Source organism: Myotis lucifugus, unplaced genomic scaffold, assembly GCF_000147115.1.
Source record: "Myotis lucifugus unplaced genomic scaffold, Myoluc2.0 scaffold_150, whole genome shotgun sequence".
Taxonomy (NCBI): Eukaryota; Metazoa; Chordata; class Mammalia; order Chiroptera; family Vespertilionidae; genus Myotis; species Myotis lucifugus.
In genome coordinates, this window is record NW_005871198.1 from 433,693 (window position 1) to 456,879 (window position 23,187).

Sequence of the window (23,187 nt, forward strand, 5' to 3'; positions counted from 1 at the left end):
AGTGGGCATCCCTGTCTTGTTCCTGTTCTTAGGGGGAATGGTTTTAGTTTTTGCCCTTTGAGTAGGATGTAAAGCTATTCATTTCCTATACTAGCTCACTTCATCTTCACTTCCATTTCTTATAGTAGCTCACTTTCATTAGCCTTCACAACTGACTTCCTTTCCAAGGTCAAGTTTTTAAAATGAATTCAATTCTTGCCTCCTCCATGCACCATGTTAGAGAAAGAAAAAATGCTGCATTGAGGGGAGGCTGCTGCATGAATATCTGGGCTCACGCCTTAGTGAGGTGACCCGTTCTCATGGATGACCTTCGAGGCATATGCACCTCAAACTTGGGTCTGGACCTTGAGGTCACCTCCTCCAGGGGGATTTTCCAATATCCTCTCCCAACCCAAGTCACCTACCATCTTAGTGCTTCTACTTGCAAGTTCCTATGGCAACCTGAATATTGACTGCCGATCTTGTCACTTTCCATTGTGGTTGCCTGTTTACTTATTTTTATACCCACTGGATGGTAAGCCCTATGAAGGCAACACTTTGTCTGATCTGGTTTGTTCATTTCTATAACCAAAGCACATAGGAAAGAGCCCAGAACATAATAGAAACTCACGGTTTTAGTACGTGCATAAATGTATCTCAGGGACATTCAAATACTTAAAGTCCTTTACTGGGATGCCATATTTACTAAGAACTACATACAGTTGAAAGTATGAAAACATGAATAATAACAAGAATGTGCAAAAGTTGAACAATAAGTTTAAACATGACAGAAAGGTTTAAACATGTAACTTTTAGAAAGTTACATTAATTCATTTTACAAATTCTTTGTTTTCTTTTATTCCTCAACATTGAATACACTGTTGAATGCTTTAAATTTCATTGAGAAAGCAATTGAGGCTAAAACTTGCTGCTTTCAGCTTGTTAATAATATCCATGTAGATCTCGAGATATTACATTTTATCTTTACCATGCTTTTCACATTAACATTTCCATTTTTCCCAATTTCTGTCTTGTAAAAAAAATACTGTATTAGGTAATAGAAAAGAAATAAATTAATGGCTGTTAGCAAAAAAACAAAAACAACAACAACAACAAAAAAAACAAAGACCCAACAAAAACCAAACAGCAACAAAAAGAAAAACCACGGAAATCTCTGATAGATTGAAAAGTGGTTTATCGAGGTTCGCAGCGGCTCTGCTCTGTGAGGGAACTGTGTTCCCCTGTGGGTTCTATGAGGAAACAAGTCAAAGCAGATTGAAAAACAGAGTCAGAATGTACCAGAAACAGTAAAAATATGCTTACTAAGGGAGAGAGATAAATCACCACATGTCTGAAGAGGGATGTAGCCATTCATTGTGCGTCTGCTTCTGTTTTGTGGGAAAATCATGATGGAATTTGCAAATTTTAACATTCACAAAGGCTCAGGTCTTCCTCCCTGGAGATACAGAGGCCCTTTGGGTGGATATGGTATTTTTCTCTAAAGAACGACTATAGGAACCTCAACGTTTGGATGAGGGGTCTCTCTTCCCATCTCCTGAGTAAATCCCTTTCCAGGTCACCCTCCCTGCCTGTGGTATGATGCTGCTGAAGTTAGGAAGGCAGAGGGACTGACGTCCAAATATTTCAAATTTATGCAACTAATTTAGTTTGCCCAAGTAATAATGTACACACCCAGCAGGATCTGCTCCATAAATGACTCCCCAGTTCATCTTGGATCTCACTTAAAAATTGCCCTTATTGGAACTCATACAACTTAACAAAAGGAAGATAAACAACCCAATCAAAAAATGGGCAATGGACCTAAATAGATACTTTTCGAAAGAGGACATAGGAAGGCCAAGAGACATATGAAAACATGCTCAAAGTCACTAATCATCTGAGAGATGCAAATCAAAATGACAATGAGGTACCATCTCACACCTGTCAGAATAGCTATCATCAACAAATCAACAAACAACAAGTGCTGGAGAGGATGCGGAGAAAAAGGAACCCTTGTGCACTATTGGTGGGAATGCAGACTGGTGCAGCCACTATGGAGAACAATATGGAGTTTCCTCAAAAAACTAAATATGGAACTCCCATCTGACCCTGTGATCCCACTTCTAGGAATATATCCCAAGAAACTAGAAACACCAATCAGAAAGGATATATGCATCCCTATGTTCATAGCAGCACAATTTACAATAGCTAAGACTTGGAAACAGCCTAAGTGCCCATCAGCAGATGAGGGGATTAAAAAACTGTGGTATATCTACACAATGGAATACTACACTGCTGTAAAAAGGAAGGAACTCCTACCATTTGCAACAGCATGGATGGTCCTGGAGAGCATTATGCTAAGCGAAATAAGCCAGTCAGAGAAAGAGAAATATCACATGATCTCACTCATTTGTGAAATATAATAAACAACATAAACTGATGGACAAAAACAGATCCAGAGACAGAGAAGTATTGATCAGACCATCAAACCTCAGAGGGAAGGTAGGGGAGGATGGAGGTAAGGGGAAGAGATCAACTAAAGGACTTGTATGTATGCATATAAGCCTAACCCATGGACACAGACACCAGGGGGGTGAGAGCATGAGCATAGAGCCAGGGGGCAAAGGAAGGATAAGGACACATATGTAATACCTTAATCAACAAAGAAAATAAAAAATTAAAAAATTGCCCTTATTACTAGCTTATTAGTCAGAAACTGAAGTGCTTCTGATAGATGTTAGTATGCTCACAGGAGCCTTCCTTCTGGGGAGCTAAAACCCACAGGCGAAGTAAGAAAAAGTGAACCCACATGCCCAGGGCCAAGACCAAATCTGGAGCCTGTCGAGGTTGCTGGTGTCACTGCCTGTGCCCAGGATATAAACTTAATTTTAGGTCCGCGGGTAAAACACTACGAAGATGATCAGACCTTCTGGTCTCCATCTCTATGAAAGCTCTCCCTGTGCATTCTATTCCTCTTTACCTCTCCTTTCAACTCAACAGGGAATATTCAGAAAATGCCTGTCCTTATATAGCTACTTTCTAAGCGATTACATAAGTGCAAGTCCTTCAGTAGGATCTTCTGTGAATCCATCTGTGAATGAGATGTTGGTAATGGATCCACCAGAAAAAGGCATGGGAAAAATGTTACACTAAGAACTTTTCTATGGCTAGAACACATTTAGCACATTGAAGGCAACAGAACTGAGTTTTTTTTTAAAGAGTACTTTCCTCCTAAATCATTTTGTTAATGACTTTGAACATGTGAATGAAGCAACTTGAAACTTGTTTTGACTTGAAAAAGTGCCAAAGTTTGTATAAATCTGGCTGTGCGTTACCTGACAGACGTACCCGAGGCCTTCAGAGCACCGTCTCAGCCCCAGGGTGTGGGCTGATTGGCATGCGGTGCACTCAAAACAAACAGAAAGTCAGCAGTGCATGCAGGGAAGCATCGCTATGTTGCTTGTCTTAAAATAAATGTTTGCGTTACTGTTGTGATTTTCCTTTCATTGAGGTGGGGGGGCGGGGGATGGCCATAAACTAAAACATTCTCTTGTCAGCATCAGGTCCTCCTGCCGTGTCGCTGAGCATGTTAGTCCACGGCACTACTGTTCCTGCTTCATTTCGATTTGCTCTCACACACCCTTAGCCCATCCCTCCTAAAGCTGGCGCTTGTCTGCAGAGCTTCTAGCTGTTGTACAAGCGGCATTCCGTGTCTTTATTAAATTACAATTAAGTCACTTTTATGCCTTGTTTTTCTTTTTCTTTTTTTTAATTGCAGTACAGTTCATAAAAATGAAAGAATTTGGCACAGATTTGTGTCCACCAAAGCACTGCAGACTATATTTCAAATGTTCTTGGTTGGGTAAAGTCTCAAATGCATCTTGCCAAGTGCCCTTTTCTCCATGACTTTCAAATCCATGCGAATCTCAGGGAAAATGTAATCCGTATGTTTCTGATTCATTCACTCTTAACTCATCATGCTGTTGTTGTGTGTGTGTGTGTGTGTGTATGTGTGTGTGTGTGTATGTGTGTGTGTCTGTTTTTTTGTTTTTTTTTTAAGAAAAAAAAAAGCTACAAGTTTATGTCCAAGAAATCCTAGGGGTATTTTTAAAAATATAATCTGTTTTTAGTCGAAATGTTCCCCAATGGGAGCATGGAAGTTAATTGTCAAGGATTAAACATTGAACTTGAACTTCTTCCCATCCCCTTCCTAACTTCAAACGATCCTATAAGAGGTAAGTTCCAATCAGGATAGAGAGAATGTGGAACGACTGCACATTTCTGCCGGCAGCTGCCTTCCCAGAACTGAGGCTGACTCAGTCCGCCCAAGCCGGCTGAACAAAGAAAGCTAAGTTCACCCTTTAGTCCTGAGCGCTGGGTCTCAAATGATCGTCCCTCTGCTGAGTCACCCGTTAAAAGAGTTGCATTCGTGGATCTGGACCTGTCATTTTGTGCAGTGTCTGCCCTTTGGGAACAATGAAGTATCACTCTTGGTAACCATTCTCTCTGAAAGGGACAGAAAAGTCTTTCTGTAAATGGTGCATTCCACATCTACCACAGTATTGTTTGTTTACTTTTTTTTTTACACATCATTTTAGGGTCATCAACTCACATTACAGAGAACTTTAGGTTTCACTCGAAAGCACCAACATACTTTAAGATGCGGAACACATTAACAAGTAAATAACAAATACATGTTTATGCATTGACTTCTCTTGAAGCAATCTGGTTGGCATTTTCTCAAGGGAGTTATTTAAATTTTAAATGGAACAACATCTCATTTAGATTTCTGCAAATGTGCTAGGGCACAGAAGTAATTTACATGTACATGAAACTCTTCAGTGGAGCACCTGGGTACTTGGCAATAATTAAAATACAAAGTAGCCTTATTAACTTTTCCTTTGAACATTCTACCTTTTTGCTTCTTCACGGAGAGTGAGAGGAAATTTCTAGAGTAGATTGTCAAGTACTTAGAGGTTCTTTTCCCACCTACCCATAATGCCTGGTGGCAGTGTGCTCCTGCATCTCTCTCTGTTGCATCCTTCAAAAGCTATGCTCTCAACTTCCATTGTACATTCACTGTCTATTTTCAGAGTCTGTGTTTTTATTTCTTAAGCTTTCAGTCCCTTGTATTCCCACTGCCAGGGACTGAACAGTTATTTCACTTTAATGCCAGCAATATAATTAAGGAAACAGATGATAGAGAATATAAAAATGATGGAAAATGCTGTAAATCAGAAATTTCCACAACAAAGTTTCAACAACGACCTGGGTATGGATAATTCCCATACTTGATGCAGCTGGCCCCAGACCTTCATCCTCGGAAGACATAATTTACATTAGTGGTTCTGAAATTGTGGTATTCAGAAATGTAAACACTGGGTCCATCCCAGACCTATTAAATCAGAAACTCAGTGTGTGGGTCCCTGAAATCTGTTAACAACGCTTCAGGCGATTCTGATGCTCGTTGAAGTTTTAACTGGCCCTGAAAATTAATGTGTTGAATCCAACTGTTTGCTTCTCATTTCCCATTTTATTTTATTTTTTAATTAAATGCATTGGGTGGGGTGACACTGTTAATAACATTAAATACCAGGTATGTTTCAAGTGTATCATTCTATAATACATCACCTGCATAATGCATTGTGTGTTCACCACATATAGTCTAATTTCATTCCATCACCATATGTTGGACCCCTTTACCCTCTCCATTCTCTCCCCCAACCCCTTCCCCTCTGGTAACCACCATACTGTTATCTGTGTCAATGAGTTTGTTCTTTTTTTGCTTTCTGTTTTATATCCCACATAGGAGTGAAATCATATGGCTCTTGTCGTTTTCTGTCTGACTTATTTAGTTGAGCATAATACTCTCAAGATCTATCATGTTGTCCCAAATGGCAGGATTTCATCCATTCTTGTGGTTGAGTAGGATGCCACTATATATATGTACTGCATTTTCTTTATTCAATCATCTGCTAAAGGGCATTTAAGTTGTTTCCATGTCTTGGCTACCATAAATAAAGCTGCAATGAACAGATATCTATATGAATTTTCACACTTTTTTCAGGTAGATACCCAGAAGAGGGATTGCTGGGTCATAAGGTTACTGTATTTTTAATTTTTTGAGGAACTTCTACATTGTTTTTCATCATGACTGCATCAGTTTACATTCCCACCAGTAGTGAGTGAGGGCTCCTTTTTCTCCACAACCTCTCCGACATTTGTTATTTTTCATCTTATACATAAGAGCCATTCTAAGAGTATCCCCTATTTTCTTAACCTCACCATTCTTATCAATGGCATCATAATTGCCTTACTTTGTTGTTGTGAAAATCTTAAAGTTAGTTTTACTCTTCTTTCTTTTTTCTTTTTCTTTTTCAGCCCCCATCATAAAGACTGCCCATTTTGTAATCAAGATGTTTTAATTTATTTTTTAAACTTATGCTGCTGACCTCAACTGGGACCTTTTTTAAAAAAAATATTGATTTCAAAGAGAGAGAGAGAAAGGGAGAGCGAATGAGAGAGAGAAAGAAGAGAGAGAAAGAGAGAGAGAGAGGAAGAGAATGCATGCATAAATAAATGGGGTAACATTTATTTATGCATCCATTGGTTGATTCTTATATGTGCCCTGTCCAGGAATCAACTGGTGTGTCTGGATGATGCTTTGATGCTCTAACCAACTCTGCTACCCAGCTAGAGCTCTAACCGCAGTGTTTTAAAAAATCTAATTCTTCTCACTTATTCTAAGTCGTTAAACATCAAATCACAAGGCCTTTCCAATAGACCAAGCAATGTCCTCTCTGTAGTCTTTCATTCTATACTGCTATTAGAATAATTTTTTATATGCTGACTTTAGCTGTCATGTGCTGCTCAAGACCAGTGCTGTTTTATTTTGAACCAAAATACAATTCTCTTGTTTGTCCTTTGAGGCCTCCACAAATCAATATTCCTTCACTGCCTTAGTTTCATGGTTCTAGCAACGCAGATCTCATTGGCTTGATCTCACTTCCTTTGTGCTTTATGTTTCTCTTATTTAGAATGCCCTCCCCTTCCCCTTCCCTCCACTCTATATCCTGTCCTATTGAAAATCCAATTCCCATTCTTCAAATTAGGACTCTAAATTTGTCATTCACTCTTTGTTTTTACTCTGTGACCACAATACTGAATTTGCCCTCACTTGCCGGTTTCTTTCCTAGGCATTATTTTAAGTTGACAAAATGTACGTACTCTCCAGCTTTTTTAAAATAACCTCATAATGTTCTTCCACTCTGTATGGCCCATTTCAAGGCATAGAACTGTGGTCAACTGACTTAAAAGTACGTAAAGTGAGAGACTGAAATTTGTGGTCATATTTGCTGTTATTAGTAACCCTGGTTTAGGTTTATGAGAGAAAGTAATAAAATTGCTCTCTAATAAGAGTTTGGCTATTCATAAACACTAGCCCATACCAATTGTTCTTTTATTCTGTGCCCTTACTATTTAGAGGTATTGTCCCTTATTGTGACTTTATCTTTCAAGACATAATTTATTACTCAATAAATCTGAAACCATGAAATAGGTATGTAATTATACAAGTATACATATATCCTCTCTTTAATGTGGGCCCAAACCTACAGGAAATTCCATTAAGGGCATAAACAAACAAAAAATTACCTCAACTTTGATTGGTATTTCCATAGCTCCCTGAAATAAAATAAAGTCTGTTTGTTCTTAATATTTTTTATGATTTAGTGATATCCTTTAGAGTACTATATTTTAATCTCAAAAAGGCAGAGAACAACAAATGTGGTAGAAGGCCATGCACGGGAGAAATGGGTTAAAGAGAATCAGCAAATCTAAAAATATACAGTGCCAGGCTTCCAAGGCAAAGCAGGCAATGATAGAAGGAGCAGAAAGCATTATGGGAACTGGTTTTATTTAACCCTGACACTGGGGGGCAAAGGAATTTCACTCTATTACTTCTTATGAATAACTGATTTTGTTAAAACAGCATCATCACCATCATCATCATCATCATCGTATCATTTAAAATTGTATTTATAGAGGTCTTGGGGCTGAAACAATCTTGACCTATTCTCAAACTCTAAATGGGTAAGAAGCCCGGCTTGCTGGCATGGAGCCAGGCAGAGTGATTAGAAGTCTTGGGGCTAAAATTGTATCTGCAGTTCTGTCATCAACACCAATCTTTGATTCTTATGATTAAAATTATACTTGGCCATAATTATCTATGAAGCCAAAACCTAAAAAGCTCTAAAATTATTTTTTATCACTCTTCTGATGGTAGAATATTACTTGATCTGACCTAGTTTGGTGGCAGAACCTTACCTGAATTGACATAAAATTATTTACAGTTTTTATTTGTGCCACTTAAAGTGAAAATTCATATATTTTCCCACTCAAACAATGTGTTTGGATACAGAATAAAGTTCCAGACCTCTTGGATATGTGATATAATATATTATATGAATCTTGTTACCAGTCTAAAATTTAAAATTTTCTGAATGTGGAAACCTATCCAGCCCCAAAGATTTAGGTTTCCTGATTGTGGACTTGAATTCATTTTCTCTTCTGATTTTATCAGGAAGAAGGTCTAACTTATGTACTATTGTCTTGAAAATAGCTCTTAAAAACCTTGAAGTTTCTGAGTGACTCTACCAAGTAGATAAGTTAGGTTTTATCAAAAAGAACTCTGAATACAAATTATACAAAGGGCCTGAAAATACTGTAAAACATGATTAAATGTAAAGGGGCACAATTCAGAATCCAAGAATGGAAAGAATTTTCCATATTTTATTTATTCCTTAACTTCCATAAAAGTGTGCTGAATTAAATGTACTTACAGATACTCTCTCACACACACACATATATATATTATGTACACATGTACATATTTTATCAATCTAATGGCAAACTTGGGAAACAGAAGTAGATCTATTGAATATGCATGGTTTGTCTCTATACCATGACTTATTTTCAAACTAGATCATAATACTCATTGAAATAAAAGATGGTTATTGTTGTAACCACACTCACATACACACAATCTCCACCTAATATACTTTACTGGCCATTTAGTTTTTCTAGTGTGCTTATATAAAACTAGATTTTTCTTACCATTTGCTACAGCATGGATGGACCTAGAGGGTAGTATGTTGAGTGAAATAAGTCAGCCAGAGAAAGACAAATACCATATGATCTCACTTATATGTGGAATCTAAAGAACAACACAAATGAACAAACAAAACAGAAAGTTAGTTCTTGTCAATATTTTATCCAGTGGAGTGGTGGCAGTGCAATTAGTGTTGTCACCCCATGTATTGTGCCAACTTCCTGAGAGGATAAATCTGGGTGGTTCCTGTTGAACCGGAGGATTCCAAAGGGATCCGAGTTGTACACAACACACTGAATATGTTGAGGGTAGAGCAAGTGAAGCACAGGTTCTGTTATGAGCACTGGACCAGGCCTCACTCCCAGGGAGCTCTCCTTGACCTCTTTAGGGAAAAAGGCTGGCCCATGGCTGTTACAAACAGGGTGAGCACAGGATTTGCACAGTCCATCCACATTTGCTGAGGGTGTACCCGGGCCAAAATCGAAAGCAGACACTGGGAGCTGTTACAAAGTTATTAGCAGGCAGAGGAAAGACCCTTTCTCTAAAGGAACTCACTATGTAGGTAGAGACTCAGGGCAGCCACAGATTAAAGGACTTGTCTAAAGCATATCAATAAAAGAGCACTGACAGTGTTATTAATATGCATTATGAAACTCAAAGGTAAAAACATTTCCAGAAGAAAAATATTAAGCCCTGGGCTTACTGAAAACATTTTGTTTTTTACCTTTACCAAAACCATGATTTTATGTATGGGATATGATTTGCAGAACGTGCTTTGTGTAGAAGTTAAGATGCTATAGTGGGAAAAGGACCACAGAATACAGGTCAATTCCCATCTACAAGAGGTGCCAATAAAGATGAAGGGATGAAATGTGGTCAATGACAGATTGGTTCTGGATTGAAGCCTTAGGCACAGAGACTCAGAGCCCCGGGACTGCATGCTGGCAGTTCTTAGAAACATTGCACGGACTGTATAGTAGAGGCTATCATTTCAGAGCATGGGAATCTTTCTGTTTTCCAACATAATGTCAGAATTTTCATATCCCTTTGCCATGATGTAAAAGGGTTTAATGATTTCTTTTTCCAGACGTCTGCAGTCCTTGGGAATGAAACACAGAAGACAGACCATGCTACACCATGAATGGCAGCACCGTCCTTTGAAGACAATCTCCAACCCTCCTAACTGAAAACCCATGTTTCTGATTTAAGTATGACACAGTAATTACTCATGCAGCCCGGGAGAATTCCAAGTCCCTGCCTATTTGCAGCACTGTCTAAAAACAATCAACTCGTCTTTCAAATTTGACCAAACTACAAATGGTCTGAGAACTCAGTTATCTAATAAGGATGTTCATTTTGGCACTCAGCAGCTTACTCGTGGCTCACAGATGGCTTCTGTCTCATTGTGTATAATCCAATCATCCTGCCCTATTGACTCACACGCTTAGTCTTCAAGAGCAATGGAAAAGCTCGAGGTGACAATTGCCTCTTCTTCCAGATGTCGTCCACATAAGGAGCGTGGCTCTCACCACCTCGTTGACATAGAATGTGACATGGCTCTCCAGGTCAGAGTTGCTCCAAGAAAGAAAAGGTAAAGAAAGAGGACTTCTCTGCATTCTCTTTCTGTTATTGCCTGGCACCGGTGTAAGCAAATTATGTTCTATAAATGGCCTTTCTTTCCGTAGTAACTTGTTTCACTTTTGGCTGGGTACCCTGCAGAAAACATTTTGCAACACCCTTGCTCATATGGTAATGGTGGCATTTAGAGGCACCCATGCCCAAGAAAGGATTCTAAATCATTTAAAGGAGAAAAGCCACAAGATGTTGTTATGAAATAGTGGCTGTTTTGAAGGTACCATGTTACTTACAGGCCGACTTTCTAGTATTAACACCTGCACTTCTGCTCTTCTTCTCTGAAATCATGACAGTTTGTCTTCAATCTTTTTTTTTGGCAGGATGTGGCTTTTATTTTCCCAACTTCTAAAGGATGCATAAGATTTTAGAGGCAAAGTATTGAAACATTTTAAGCTGTAGGTATGTTAGTTTCCTTTTTCCTTGAGGCTAGTGGTTAATAGTTGTGTTTTATTTCAGTATAAAAATACTCTTTCTTAAAAAAAAAATCAAAGCACCTAAAACAAGGAAAAACAAGGAAATATGCAAGGCCTGGAAGCAGCTGGGTAAATTCACACAGGCTTTGGGCTTCCAAAGATCTGGCCTTCAGGGAATGACACTCGTCAGATTTTTACTTAAAAATTAAATTAGGACTTCAAATTAGTGCTGTATTCATTTTAGTAAAATATCAGCGCTATGTGTATTTCTTCATTTTTTTCTGTTCACTGTCATCATCACAAATGGTAAGAAATGTTAAGTACAGCAACAGCTAAGGAAAATTTTATAAATCAGTAAAAACATTTGAGGGAGAGTATTTTTTAACTTATTTTAACAGGATTTTAAACTGTTCATAATTTATGTATAGTTCTGGGATTGACCTAGCAATGATAATAATTGCTGGAGAGATAATAATTAAAAGATAATATCCTTTCCCTTAAGTAGCTTACATAAAGAATGGGGACTGGGGACTCTATATTTAGTCTGGACTTACACACACACACACACACACACACACACACGCACACACGTGCGCTCCTTCTGGTGGAAATGTCCAGGTAATTGCTGCAGTTTTTCACATCTTTAGAATCCCAGAGTTTTATATGTGAAATCACAACCTTAGAACATTAGATCAATAGTGAGTATGTTCAAAATAGGTGAGTTGTTGAAAATCTGAATTCTCTTGCTACATCCCTGTAAGTTATGAGTTAACTTTTCTGAAGTCCTGTTCAGTGTCAATATGATCAGCACAGGGATCACTGATATGCTCATAAATTAATAGTAATAGCAAAAGTGACCTTTTCTTGAGAGTTCCAAGACCCAACAAATATTTATTGAGTGCATACAATGTGCCAGGCATTGGGCTAATTAAATCTCCCCTATCCCTACATTTTAAATGAGAGAAAAGCTGACTCAAGGGAAAGAGTCATGGCCAACGGCCATTTAATTAATTTGCTGTCTGGGGAAATTGCACAGAAACTGGGAAGAAAGCCCAGGTATGAGGACTGCTACGTTGTGCAGAATACAATGCGTTTGTTGTTCAGAACTCCAGTGGAATACACATTTTATAAATACAGTAAACTAATATAAGATTACAATTGTAAAACAAATGTTCATGTAAAACTATCAGAGCCACAACACGTTCCTGCATTTCCTAGTGATTGTTGACCTGAAGTGGAGAGTTTCATCCCTATAGACACTAACAGAGGAAACTACTATTAGGCCGGACCCTGTGCTGTGATACCACAGGTGAGAGAGCCCGATTCAGGATTACATTAGGCATTGCTGAAAGAACCAGGCAGCAGGCTTTCACATGGGGGGGGGGGGGGAGTAGAGGGCAAGTAGAGGGCTAGGCAGATTTACACCGGGGCTGAAAACAAAACTCCCATGAGATTTTACAGATGAGTCCCAACAAAATGATGAGTGTAAGTGGCCAATGTCACACCTTGCCAATGAGGAACTGGAAAAGAAATCCTAGTGTAATCTGACCCAGGGCCACATTTATAATGAATTGACCAGGGTGCTCACTGAAGTGGGTTTTCATCTCTTCAGTCATTATTATTAAAAATATATTTATTGAACACTTAGCAAGAGCTAAGCATCATTTTTGTGGCTGAAGAATTAAATGCGATTAAGTCACTATCTCTGTCTTTGAGAGTCTAGGGAAGCGGGCACCTCCATAAATAATACACTACAACACATGTGGTCAATCTGGAAGATATATGCACAATGCAATGAATGCAAAGAAGTAGGGAGGGGGGGTTCTGTCCTTGAGTAGGGGGTGGAGTGTGACCATGATATTGAGCTAGACTTTGAAGAAGAGGCAGTATTCCCTCTGTGGAAAAGAGTAAGGCTGCTCTAGTTAATGGGAACGCTGAGGGTTTCCAGGTTTCATAGACTTAATGGAGGAGGTTATTATAAAAGAACCAGGCCCAGGTTTCACAGGGGAATTCACCTACATCTGCAGAGGTCATATATTCCCAAGACTACTCAAATTATGTCTGAGTATAGGAAAAGAAGAAAAGCCACAAGATGTTTTTATGAAACAAGAATTACATTATCATCTAAACTTTGGTTACATCAATAGCAAAAAAGAATTTTAAGAATAAAATTACCAGGAAGTATGTAAAGAAAAATTGAAATATTTTTGAAAGATACAAAAGTACATTTGAATATATTTGGAAATTATTTTGGGATAGCATGAGTAAATTATAAAGCTATATTTATTTCTATTTTAATAATAAATTTAGCATGACCCCAATAAAAATAATAAATTTGCTTTATGAAGCTATTTAAGTCGATTTTGAAGCTTATATGGCAAAATAAACAAAAATAGCTAAGAGAAGACTAAAAAAAGAACAATGAGAAGTGAGTATATTAAAACTTATTATAAAGCATCCATAATTAAAATAGTGTGATATTGATTCACAAATAGATAGAAAGACAGAGAGAATAATGGAAAAAAATAGAAAGTTCACAAATAGACAAAATGCAAATAGAAATATAGTGATGACATTTTTAGAATGTCAGGATGTGACAGAGAGCAAGGAAGTACAAAGAAAATGGTGGAAATATGTAAAATAAACACAGAAGGTATCTTGTAGTTGCTCAGACTAGTCAAATTTGGGACAATTTCAGCATCAACAATTATAATATTAATGCATTATATCATATAGAGAATATAAAAGTCCAAGGGTTACTGAAAATAGACAAATAAACAATAAATGCATACATTCAAGAGTAAGAAGGAAAATCTCTTTATGGAAAAATGTGTACTAATATATGGAAGAAAAATATAAAATAAAACAATTACCATTTTACACGCCAATGTAATAATTGACTTAGACACGGTACATATATCAATGGATACTAAAACCAAGGGGTAAAAAGTTTTGGGGAAACAAGATATCCACATAGTCTCAAATGCTGCCTCACAGATTACTTATGATTTACAAAGGACAAGCAGTACAACTAAAATAGAGATTTGACAGCTGTCACCTTTACTAAGTGATCAAAGTGACCATCACCAACAATGAGACAAAATGATATTATGTGTCCCCTCATAAGATACAATGGGAAATACACAATATTACCTTTGTAGAATTCCTCCCTAAAGAATCTAATCAAGAGAACCATCAGACAAATTCAAACTATGACACTAGCCTGGCCGGCATAGCTCAGTGGTTGAGCATTGGACCATGAACCAGGAGGTCACAGTTCAATTCCTGGTCAGGATATGTGCCTGGGTTGTGGCCTCGATCCCCAGTGTGGAGTGTCCAGGAGGCAGCCAAACAATGATTCTTTCTCATCATTGATGTTTCTATCTCTCTTTCCCTCTCCCTTCCTCTCTGAAATCAACAAAAAAAAATTATTTAAAACAAACACAAAGAATGACACTAAAGAGATATGACAACCAAATGTAACGTGAAAAGTTAATTGATTCTTGTATTCTCAGATTTTGACTATATATATATATATATATATATATATATATATATCCCCTAATATACATATATTAGTATACAGACTACATATTATTTATCTCATACAAACTTGCAGCTAGTACTAAATAAGTTCTAGAGCTCTAGTGCACAGTTTAGTGAACAACACAGACAACAATATTGTATTATAATCATCAAATTTGCTAAGAGACTACATCTTAATTATTCCAACCACAGAAAAAAATGATAATGATAGAGGTGCTAACCTCACTACCATGGCAATCATATTACAATACATCAATGTATTAAATAAAAATGTATACCCTAAATTTGTACAATGTTATATGTAAAATATATTTCAATGAAAAGTGATAAAATGAATTTTAAAATAAAGAATGAGGATAGAAGGAAACTAAGGATCATGAGGGAGGGGAGATTGTGGGACAAGGAGTGGAAGATACTTAAGGGCAAGACAGGGATGAGAAAGATGGGCAAAGAGAGAAGAGATTTTGTGGGCGAAGACAAGTCTACAGGCAAAGAGTAGGAGGGGCTAAGGATGTAGTAAGGAGGAGAAGGGACAGTGGGGTGTGGGATTCTGAAGGTCTCAGAACCCTGTAGTCCTGGTTTCCTGTGCCCTCTTAGGCCCAAGAGTCTATGCATTTTTAGGCAGTTGAAAGAAGTAAGTTCTTGGTAAATCTGTAAACTTGGTCCCTGTAGCCAAGGTTGTTGTGTGTTCTGTACTACCTCTCTTCTCTTCTAGCCTTTAGTAGAGGGCTCCTTCTGCACCCAGGCCAAGCAAAAGACTTGGTAACTTGGTCATTCAGAGAAAATGAATAACCATAAAATGTTGGCTAAACAAGATGACTTTTTAAAAGATTCATAAGGTAAAAGAATAAAGTGAAAAATCCCCATGTGACATGCTAATGTTTTTGTTATATTCACAAGAATATATTTTAAAAGATTAATAGTAACCGACAGCTGTCAGAGGATAGGGCACAGTGGGTTCTGGATGAAAGAAGGTGAAGGAATTAGCCAAAGAACAAATATGAGTAACCCATAGACACAGACAACAGGGGGGTAAGAGTGGGGTGGGGGGAGGTAGAAAAAGGAGGGAAGTGGGGAGACCTGTAATGGTGTAAACAATGGAAATAAAATAAAAAGATTAATAGTAAAGTTCAGCACATTTTCAATTGTTTATTGGCTTTTTAAATGTTTAGTCATATAAATGGCCTATTTATATTCTCTGTCCATTTTTCTATTGACTTGTTTGTCTTTTTTTATTTGTATACATTTAGGTATTATGCATTATAAATATCAAATCTTTGCCTGTGATACGTGTTGCAAATATTTTATCCCATTTTATTTCTTGGCATTTAAGCCTTTAATGCATTTGAAGTTTATGTTGGTGTCTGGTACAAGACTGGAATCTAAAGGGATTTTTCTAATTAGAAGTTAAAATTTTTTCATAATGCTATTTGTTGAATAACTCACCTGGTTCCTATTTATCTGCAATGATTTTTTTCTTAAGTCTCATTATGTGGTAGGGTCCATTTTGGGATCATCTATTGTGTTTTAGCCAATTGTTCTGTGAATTCTTACACACAGGTTTAATTACTGTTGTGTTATTATGTAGTTTTTGGTTCATACTTTTGGAAATTTCTTAGCCATCTTCATATTTTTACTATTTTGATAGCTGAGATTTAGAAACATTTTATCAAGTGAAAATATAAATATTGGCATTTAGGAAGTTTGTTGGGGGAGATGAAGGTGTGTGGTATGAATTTATATACTGTATTAATTCTTGATGTGGATGTGCAATATGTCAGCCTCTCCAGTCAGCACACTTCCATTGTGCACTTTGAAGTCCATCCCACCCCGTGGGTCTCCAGGCAAAGCAAGGCTGGCCAACCCAACTAGTAGTTATTCATTGTCTTTTGTTTGTCAGACTTGTTACCAACAACCATGTGAAGAAGCCCAGGCTTTGGAGCTCACGCCTGTCTTCTCTGCAGGTTGTTTTGCAAAACCTTCTTAAATGTGTCATCCTCGTCTACACTGTGTACCACGTGGTTCTGAGCCTGGGCTGCAGGGCGCTCAGGTAAGCAGCACATTGTCTAGGAAAGGAATTTGCATTTAATACTTCACTTGTCTTTATGAAATAGAGGATGCAGATTTTTTTAATGGTATCTTTTCTTACTGTTTTTTAAAGTAAAAATGAGCAAATGTGCCATCTTTGAAAATGATGGCTGCACACAACTACAGACTTAGTTACAGCAGAAGATGTATACTTAATGGACTCAGATCTTAGACCAGACAGGGATCTCAGAGATTAACGGTTTCAATTCACAGATAAGAAACAAAAGCCAGAGGGTTCCGTGACTTGCCCAAGTGCACAGTTAACAACTCCAACAGGATCAGAACCCTGTTCTTATTGTTTCCAAGCCTGATACTCTCGCCACAGTACTGGGTTCTCCTCCCACATTTGTTGGAGGGGACTTCCAAGATTACAGCTGAGACCTCAAATACAATGAAATACACTCAGTGGACAGTATGAACTTAATTGGACAAAGAAGAAAATGCAGATAAAGAGGTTGTTTGGCTGCCATTCAAGTCAGCTGGTTTTCAATGTGCCACAAAAGCAGGTAAAGCTAATGACTTTCTGTTATATGTGAAGAGTGATGTACAAAACCTTGGTGTGCAAAGTTATGGAGTGCCTCCTCCAACGTAAACTATTTTCATAGTTTACTATTTGTAACATCTCCAGGGTGGATGAGTTGGATGTCTTGGCACCATTTGATTTCAAAACAAATCCCACATGGACCAACAATAATAGTAATCAACTTTAATTTTCAGTCTTTGTCAATGAGTGGACTAATTGCCTCCAAAAACCAAAAACCAAAATAGTTTTTGTTTTATAAAATGTTTTGAAATATCAGGCCTTTCTCTCAGTCATCTGTATCTTATACCTGACTTCAAAAATGAATGTGGAAAAGCACTATACAATTTTTAAGTGGCTATTTCTAAAAGACAGAATGGGATGGAGTAAGTGGAATAAGTGGATAGTGTTCTTATTTCAATTTTTATTTGTTGGTATTATGGGCAAACCTTTGTGTATTAAGCGCTTTTCAAAAATAGAAGGAAGAATGGCTGAGTGTACTGATGTAGAAAAATGTTTGTGAGATATGAAATGGGTCAGCCGGTGAGAGATAGGACAATGACACGGGCCTATTGGACAAGGCTGTGTTTTTACACAGCAGAGATTAGTGAAGATCCCAGGATGCCGGCACAATTTACAAAGTCCTTTCCTCTCACAAAGCACTAACATTTATACAAAGATATCAATAAACCTCCAACCTATTAGAGCTTTAATTTGGGGCTCAGGGAGATAAGTGCCATGACTCTTCAAAGTTGTTACTGTGAGAATCCAGACTTGTTTAATCTTGGAGATAAAAAATGTATGAGTAATCTCAGAACCTTGGGCATGTATTTGGGGTCAAGTTTCTTGTCTGTTGAAGCAATTTTGTCATCCAGAGCTGATGTTTAGGAAGGACACGAAGAGTGTATTGCAGAAAGTAGATTGCAAATTGCTTTCATTTTCAATTAAATTCCTCCCAACAACTTTTTGGGGTAGATAAATAGTACTCCGTTTCCCAATTCATAGAAAAGGAAACCGACTGAGCCAGAGGTTAAAATCCTGCTCAAGGTCTTATAACTCTTAAGCTATACAGCCAGACAAGAACACCGGTATCTTGACTTCCAAATTTGTACTACGTCCTTTAAATCATACTTTTTCTCATATCAGAAACAAAGATATTTTCTATCGATATATGCAAATAAAGTTTGTTCGAGACTAAAATCACTATCTCTGAGCAGCTGCGAGTTAACCTCTAAAATCTGTACATGCTGATAAAAAGCCCTCTCTAGTTCTCTCTTTTTAAAAAATTTCTCCTGGACTGTGGGTGTAGTGGTCGGAGCCTCACAGGGGAGGCGAAGGTGGTTGGTGTCAACAGGGGGCGAAGAGGGGATGAGAACCAAGACCCTGGACCACCTCCTGCCACCCTCCAGCAGGTCCAGGTCGGTGGCTTTTGGGAGGAGCTGCACGGCCCATCACCCTGCCCTGGGGACCAGCCGGTTCCCCCCCCCGCCCCCCCCCCTCCCCAGCTGCAGGTGGCAGAGTCCCGTGTGTGTTTGTGTACAAGAGAGAAAACGAAGACAAGGCCAACAAGGCCGCCCGCCAAGGTGAACGTGTATCCACGGTGTTTCCAGGCCCGCACTGAACCAAGTAGCATCCCTGACTTAGCGCTCTGCCCGGAGCCCGAATAGAATAAGAGAAGGCGCACAAAACCAACGGAAAATCATTAGAGCCTAAGACAGAAAAGCTGAAGGGAGCGTTTCCCTGGAGGCAGCAGCGAGGGAAACTCACCGCTCACCTGAGGACCTGGGCCGCTGGCGGAGGCTCCCGTCCTGCACGGAGCAGGCAGATGGCACCTCGGGTCGCTGGGCGCCTGCAGCCTCTGCGAGGGGCCTGGCAAACGCTGTCCCCCGCCGCCGTCTGTGCCGGGATCGCCGACAGCCTGCTGCTCTGGTCTTCCTTCACGACAGAGGACCCCTCCCGCATGGCCACGTCTGCTTGTCGTCCGTGCCTCTGGGTGAAGACGGGCACGGGAGCTGGGAAGGATGGAGACAGGCTGCGGGGTCCCGGGCAGCCCGGAGTTTGCGCGGAGCATCCAGTCCGTGGAGACCCGGCCTGTAACCCTCCGGAAGGGACGGCTCCAGAATTCACGACTCCGCCGAAGGGGCCTGCACTTGCACTTGCACGTGCAGGGGACGCCATGCCTTTGGGACGCTGGTGGGAAGGCGGCTGCGCCCCGCAGGCCTCGCCCAGCTCGGCCGAGTCCCACCCCGCAGTGTCGGCCCGCGCTCTGCACCGCACTGTCCCATGGCTTCTTCAGGAACGACTTCCTAGGAGTTGTGGGTTTCTTGGAAAGTTGAACATGGAAGAGTGAAGAGGGAAAAACGGAATTCTGTAAGTTTCTGCGGGCCAGTCAGCTGCCTACCAGAGGATCTGAGAGCTTCCCCGTTGGGGTGGGTGCCTCTGCGGCCGAATCAGCTAGTGTTTGTGGAGCCCGTGGCTGTGACGAGCTTCCTTCCTCAGCTGCTTGGCCCCCCAAAGAGGTTGGGCCCCGAGAGACCCCTCGCCTGCTGGCACGGGCCCTGTTCCGCTCGGGGTGGCCCCGGGCCGCTGCAGCTGCTAGAGGTGCAGGAGGAGCACGTGTGCACAGTAGGGCAGTCTCACCTGGAGGCCTACTGGGAGCACTGCTCTGCCCAGCAGCTGAGGATAGTCCTCCCGCCACAGGTGTTCCTGGGCCTGCGTGACTCCAGCAGCTCCATCTGGCAATCACTGCTTCGCAGCCTGGCCTGCTGGTCTCCCTACTTGGACCAGTGGAGGTCGTGGGAGGACAGAGAACCAAAGTCTTCAGACACACTGCCCCAAGTTTTACAAAAACGATTGACCAGAAGGTGAAATGCTCTTGGTGTGTAGGTTCTTCAAGAAACCTTTCTTGCGATTCCCCCACGCACCTCATCTGCAGCCAGCACAGGCAGACCTCACCCGCCTTGGAGAACCGCTCTGGGGTATTCCCTAAAGGTGATTTTTCTGGCGACAGGCCCATCAGCAACAAGAAGCAGGAACAGCAAGATTCCTAGACCACTCCTTCCCAGGCAGGTGGGAATAGTGATCGGTTTTCTCAACCTCGGCCATTTCCCATGAATGGACTTTCAGATGTGAAAAATATCTCAGGAGACAGTGAAAACCTCCTGCCAAGTCCCCAAGCATCTGAGGAGTAGCCCGACTGGAGCAATCCTGGGGAGCCTGAAAGTAGAACTGTCAGCACCCAGGTGAGGCCTCCAGAGCCCCGGGGACTGCCAGGTCCTCGCTCACGGACTTGAAGGTAGTTGAGATGTGGGATGACCTTAAGCACAGCAGCCTCAGCGATGCAGGGAGCCCTGGAGGTGGAATCACTGGGGGAGCACGAAGCCATTCCCACTTCTCTTCTGCTCATCAAGCCAATCCCAAAAGAAAAGACCAGTCCTATCCCAGCCCAGGCCCAGCCCCTGCCCCGAAAGTATCATCATGACTTGGTTTAGGAGAGGAGTTCACCATTCAAGTGAAAAAGAAGCCAGCGCAGGACCCTGAGTTGGCCTGGTTTGCTGACATGAACCTGAAATGAAGCCTTCAGGTGCTGTTCTTGTTCTACCTGAACGGAGGACAGAAATAGTGATCCCCAACAAGAATAGTATCTCACCAGGGATGCAGTTTTCCTCAAAATTTGCTGCAGCAGAAATGACTGAGGCGGAGTCTGAGGCTGGGGAGATGCTGGGGAGCTGAACTAGAGAGACAGCAGCTGGTGACAATGCTGTGAGTTAAACTCTAGGAAAAAGGATCCTTTTTTCTTTTAATCAAACTAATACCTCAAAAGCAGGCTCTGCAGACAAGAAAACCCCAAAGCATCCTGTTTTTCTCATACCAGGCGCTTTTCCAGTCTGTGCCAAGGAAGCAAGAGACCTTGGGTGTGGCCCTCAGCTGGGGGAAGAGCCTGTGCCTCTGACTAAGGCCAGGTACTTCTGGAAGTAAAGAAAGTAAATACAAGAACTTCAAACTGAAAAAAAAAAGTATTACAGATGTCCCTCTCTTTCCGCCCCCTCCACCCTACCGCCCCCCCCCCCCCAGGCCGAAAATAATTTATGGTTGGGGGTCACCACAACATGAGGAACTGTATTAAAGGGTCGAGGCATTAGGAAGGTTGAGAACCACTGCTCTATAGTAATGTGGGAGCTCTGTGAGCCACTGGAGGAGGTAGAAGTGGAAATGTGATGGGAAGAGGTGGTGTCAATGAGTACACTTGCTTCCCACAAGCTCAGTTTTAGGGGGGCAGAACATGCTGAAAAGAACTGCATTTCCATAGGATAGAAAAGGCACTAGTATGTCTTGTCCATTCAACTTTTGAAACCTGTTCAGTTAAATTAAATAGAATTAAAGAGGAGTATGTATGAGGCCTTTACAAACAAGGGCACCTGGGACTTGCACTTGGTGAGTGAGTGTCTTGCTCAACCAGTAGGCAATCACTGGCTTGCCTGTTAACAAATTACTTCTGCATAACAGAGCATAATGTGGTGATTTTACTTTTTGCTTTTAAAAACTATGGAGTTTACTTGTCCAGATTTATCAATTCCTGAATTATATCAATATGCCAATCATTTGCTGTTTTAAAAGGAAAGAGAGGTAATACTTATGGAAAGTGATATCATTACTAAGGGACCTTGGTGGTATATATCACATCTATTTGTCACTTTAAAGTTTGAAGGATCTCTTCTTTAAAATCACTATAGTCTTCAAGTTCCATATCAAAGACAAAGGCGAAAGCTTGACCTTTCACATTTCAAGACTCTTAGAGATTCGTGGTCCTGACCTGTATGTGGTCCTGGCTCTTTATACATGTTCGGGAAAACCACTCTGAGACAACTGGTGGATTTAGGAGAGCGCCTCTATCCACAGGAGCCATTTATGAGGCTTTCTTTCATCCATGGTTATCGGTTATGTTTCCCAGGTGACTATCTGAACGTACCATTTTATTACAAAGACTCAAAAGAACTTATTTTCAAGTTAGGTAATGACTGGTACCAAAGAACTGTTGTAGTCCACTAAACTTTAACATTTTTTTTTTATTTCTGAAAACACAGAATTGAATTTTTCATTAGTTTTTAATACATCTTAAAAATGAGACTTGCAGTCCAATTACAGATCAGCATGCATTCGTTACATAGTAACTTTTCTTTATTGCATTTTATCTTCTGAAATGCTAAATATGAAGAATGTGAAACAGAAATTATATGTTGTTATTTTTCTATAAGTCTAAGGTTTATTAAGAGATGAAAAATATTAAAATTTTCCAAATTTGAGGATTGTTAAGAGAAGGAATATTAAGAAAATTTCTACCAAGACTGTTTTGCAGAATAACTTGTAATGGTCCTGTTACCAATTGCATTTCAGAATTATTATTAATTACTCTAATACCAAATAATTATATTCTTCCTTTTATTTGCAGTGTTTTTAGTCTCAACGGAGGTCACCTACTCCATTTGTGGATTGCTTTTCATTCTGGTTGTGGAAGAATGGGTTTGGGATTATGCTGTTTCAGTAACTGTTCTCCATGTTGCCATCACTTCAACTGGTAAGCAAAATAAAATAAAGGAAACAAAATGTATTAAATCTGATGTTGTACCTGAATCGCTTCATAAGAGTAGTACTTTGTTGCATGCATGGTGTACTCTGATGACTAAATAATAAAAACTGATGATGGAAGATCTTCACCCTCTCCCCTGACTCATCCTGCCTGCCAAGTTCTTCTACCTCTTCCTCAGCAGGTATTGCCTAGTTACATCTTCCAATTCAAAACTGTACTGAAACGCAGGGGCTTCCTATTCTCCTTTCACATTCAACTTGTCGTTGACTTGTACAGGGTTTGCCTCTGTTGAGACTACTTTCCTATAAAA

At 40.0% G+C, this 23,187-nt stretch overlaps 1 protein-coding gene across 1 annotated transcript; it reads left to right on the forward strand.

Annotated features, from left to right (window-relative positions):
• Window positions 1-10,548: 10,548 nt before the first annotated feature.
• On the forward strand, window positions 10,549-21,045 carry LOC102426621 (protein-associating with the carboxyl-terminal domain of ezrin). The gene is given in 19 exon segments (XM_023759129.1): window positions 10,549-10,679; window positions 16,583-16,732; window positions 17,309-17,358; window positions 18,796-18,873; window positions 19,041-19,125; window positions 19,127-19,209; window positions 19,212-19,295; window positions 19,298-19,369; window positions 19,372-19,430; window positions 19,432-19,670; window positions 19,672-19,799; window positions 19,802-19,856; window positions 19,858-20,021; window positions 20,024-20,550; window positions 20,553-20,650; window positions 20,652-20,749; window positions 20,752-20,850; window positions 20,853-20,993; window positions 20,996-21,045. Coding segments are annotated over 19 exon segments (2,391 nt in total).
• The last annotated feature ends 2,142 nt before the right edge of the window (window positions 21,046-23,187 follow it).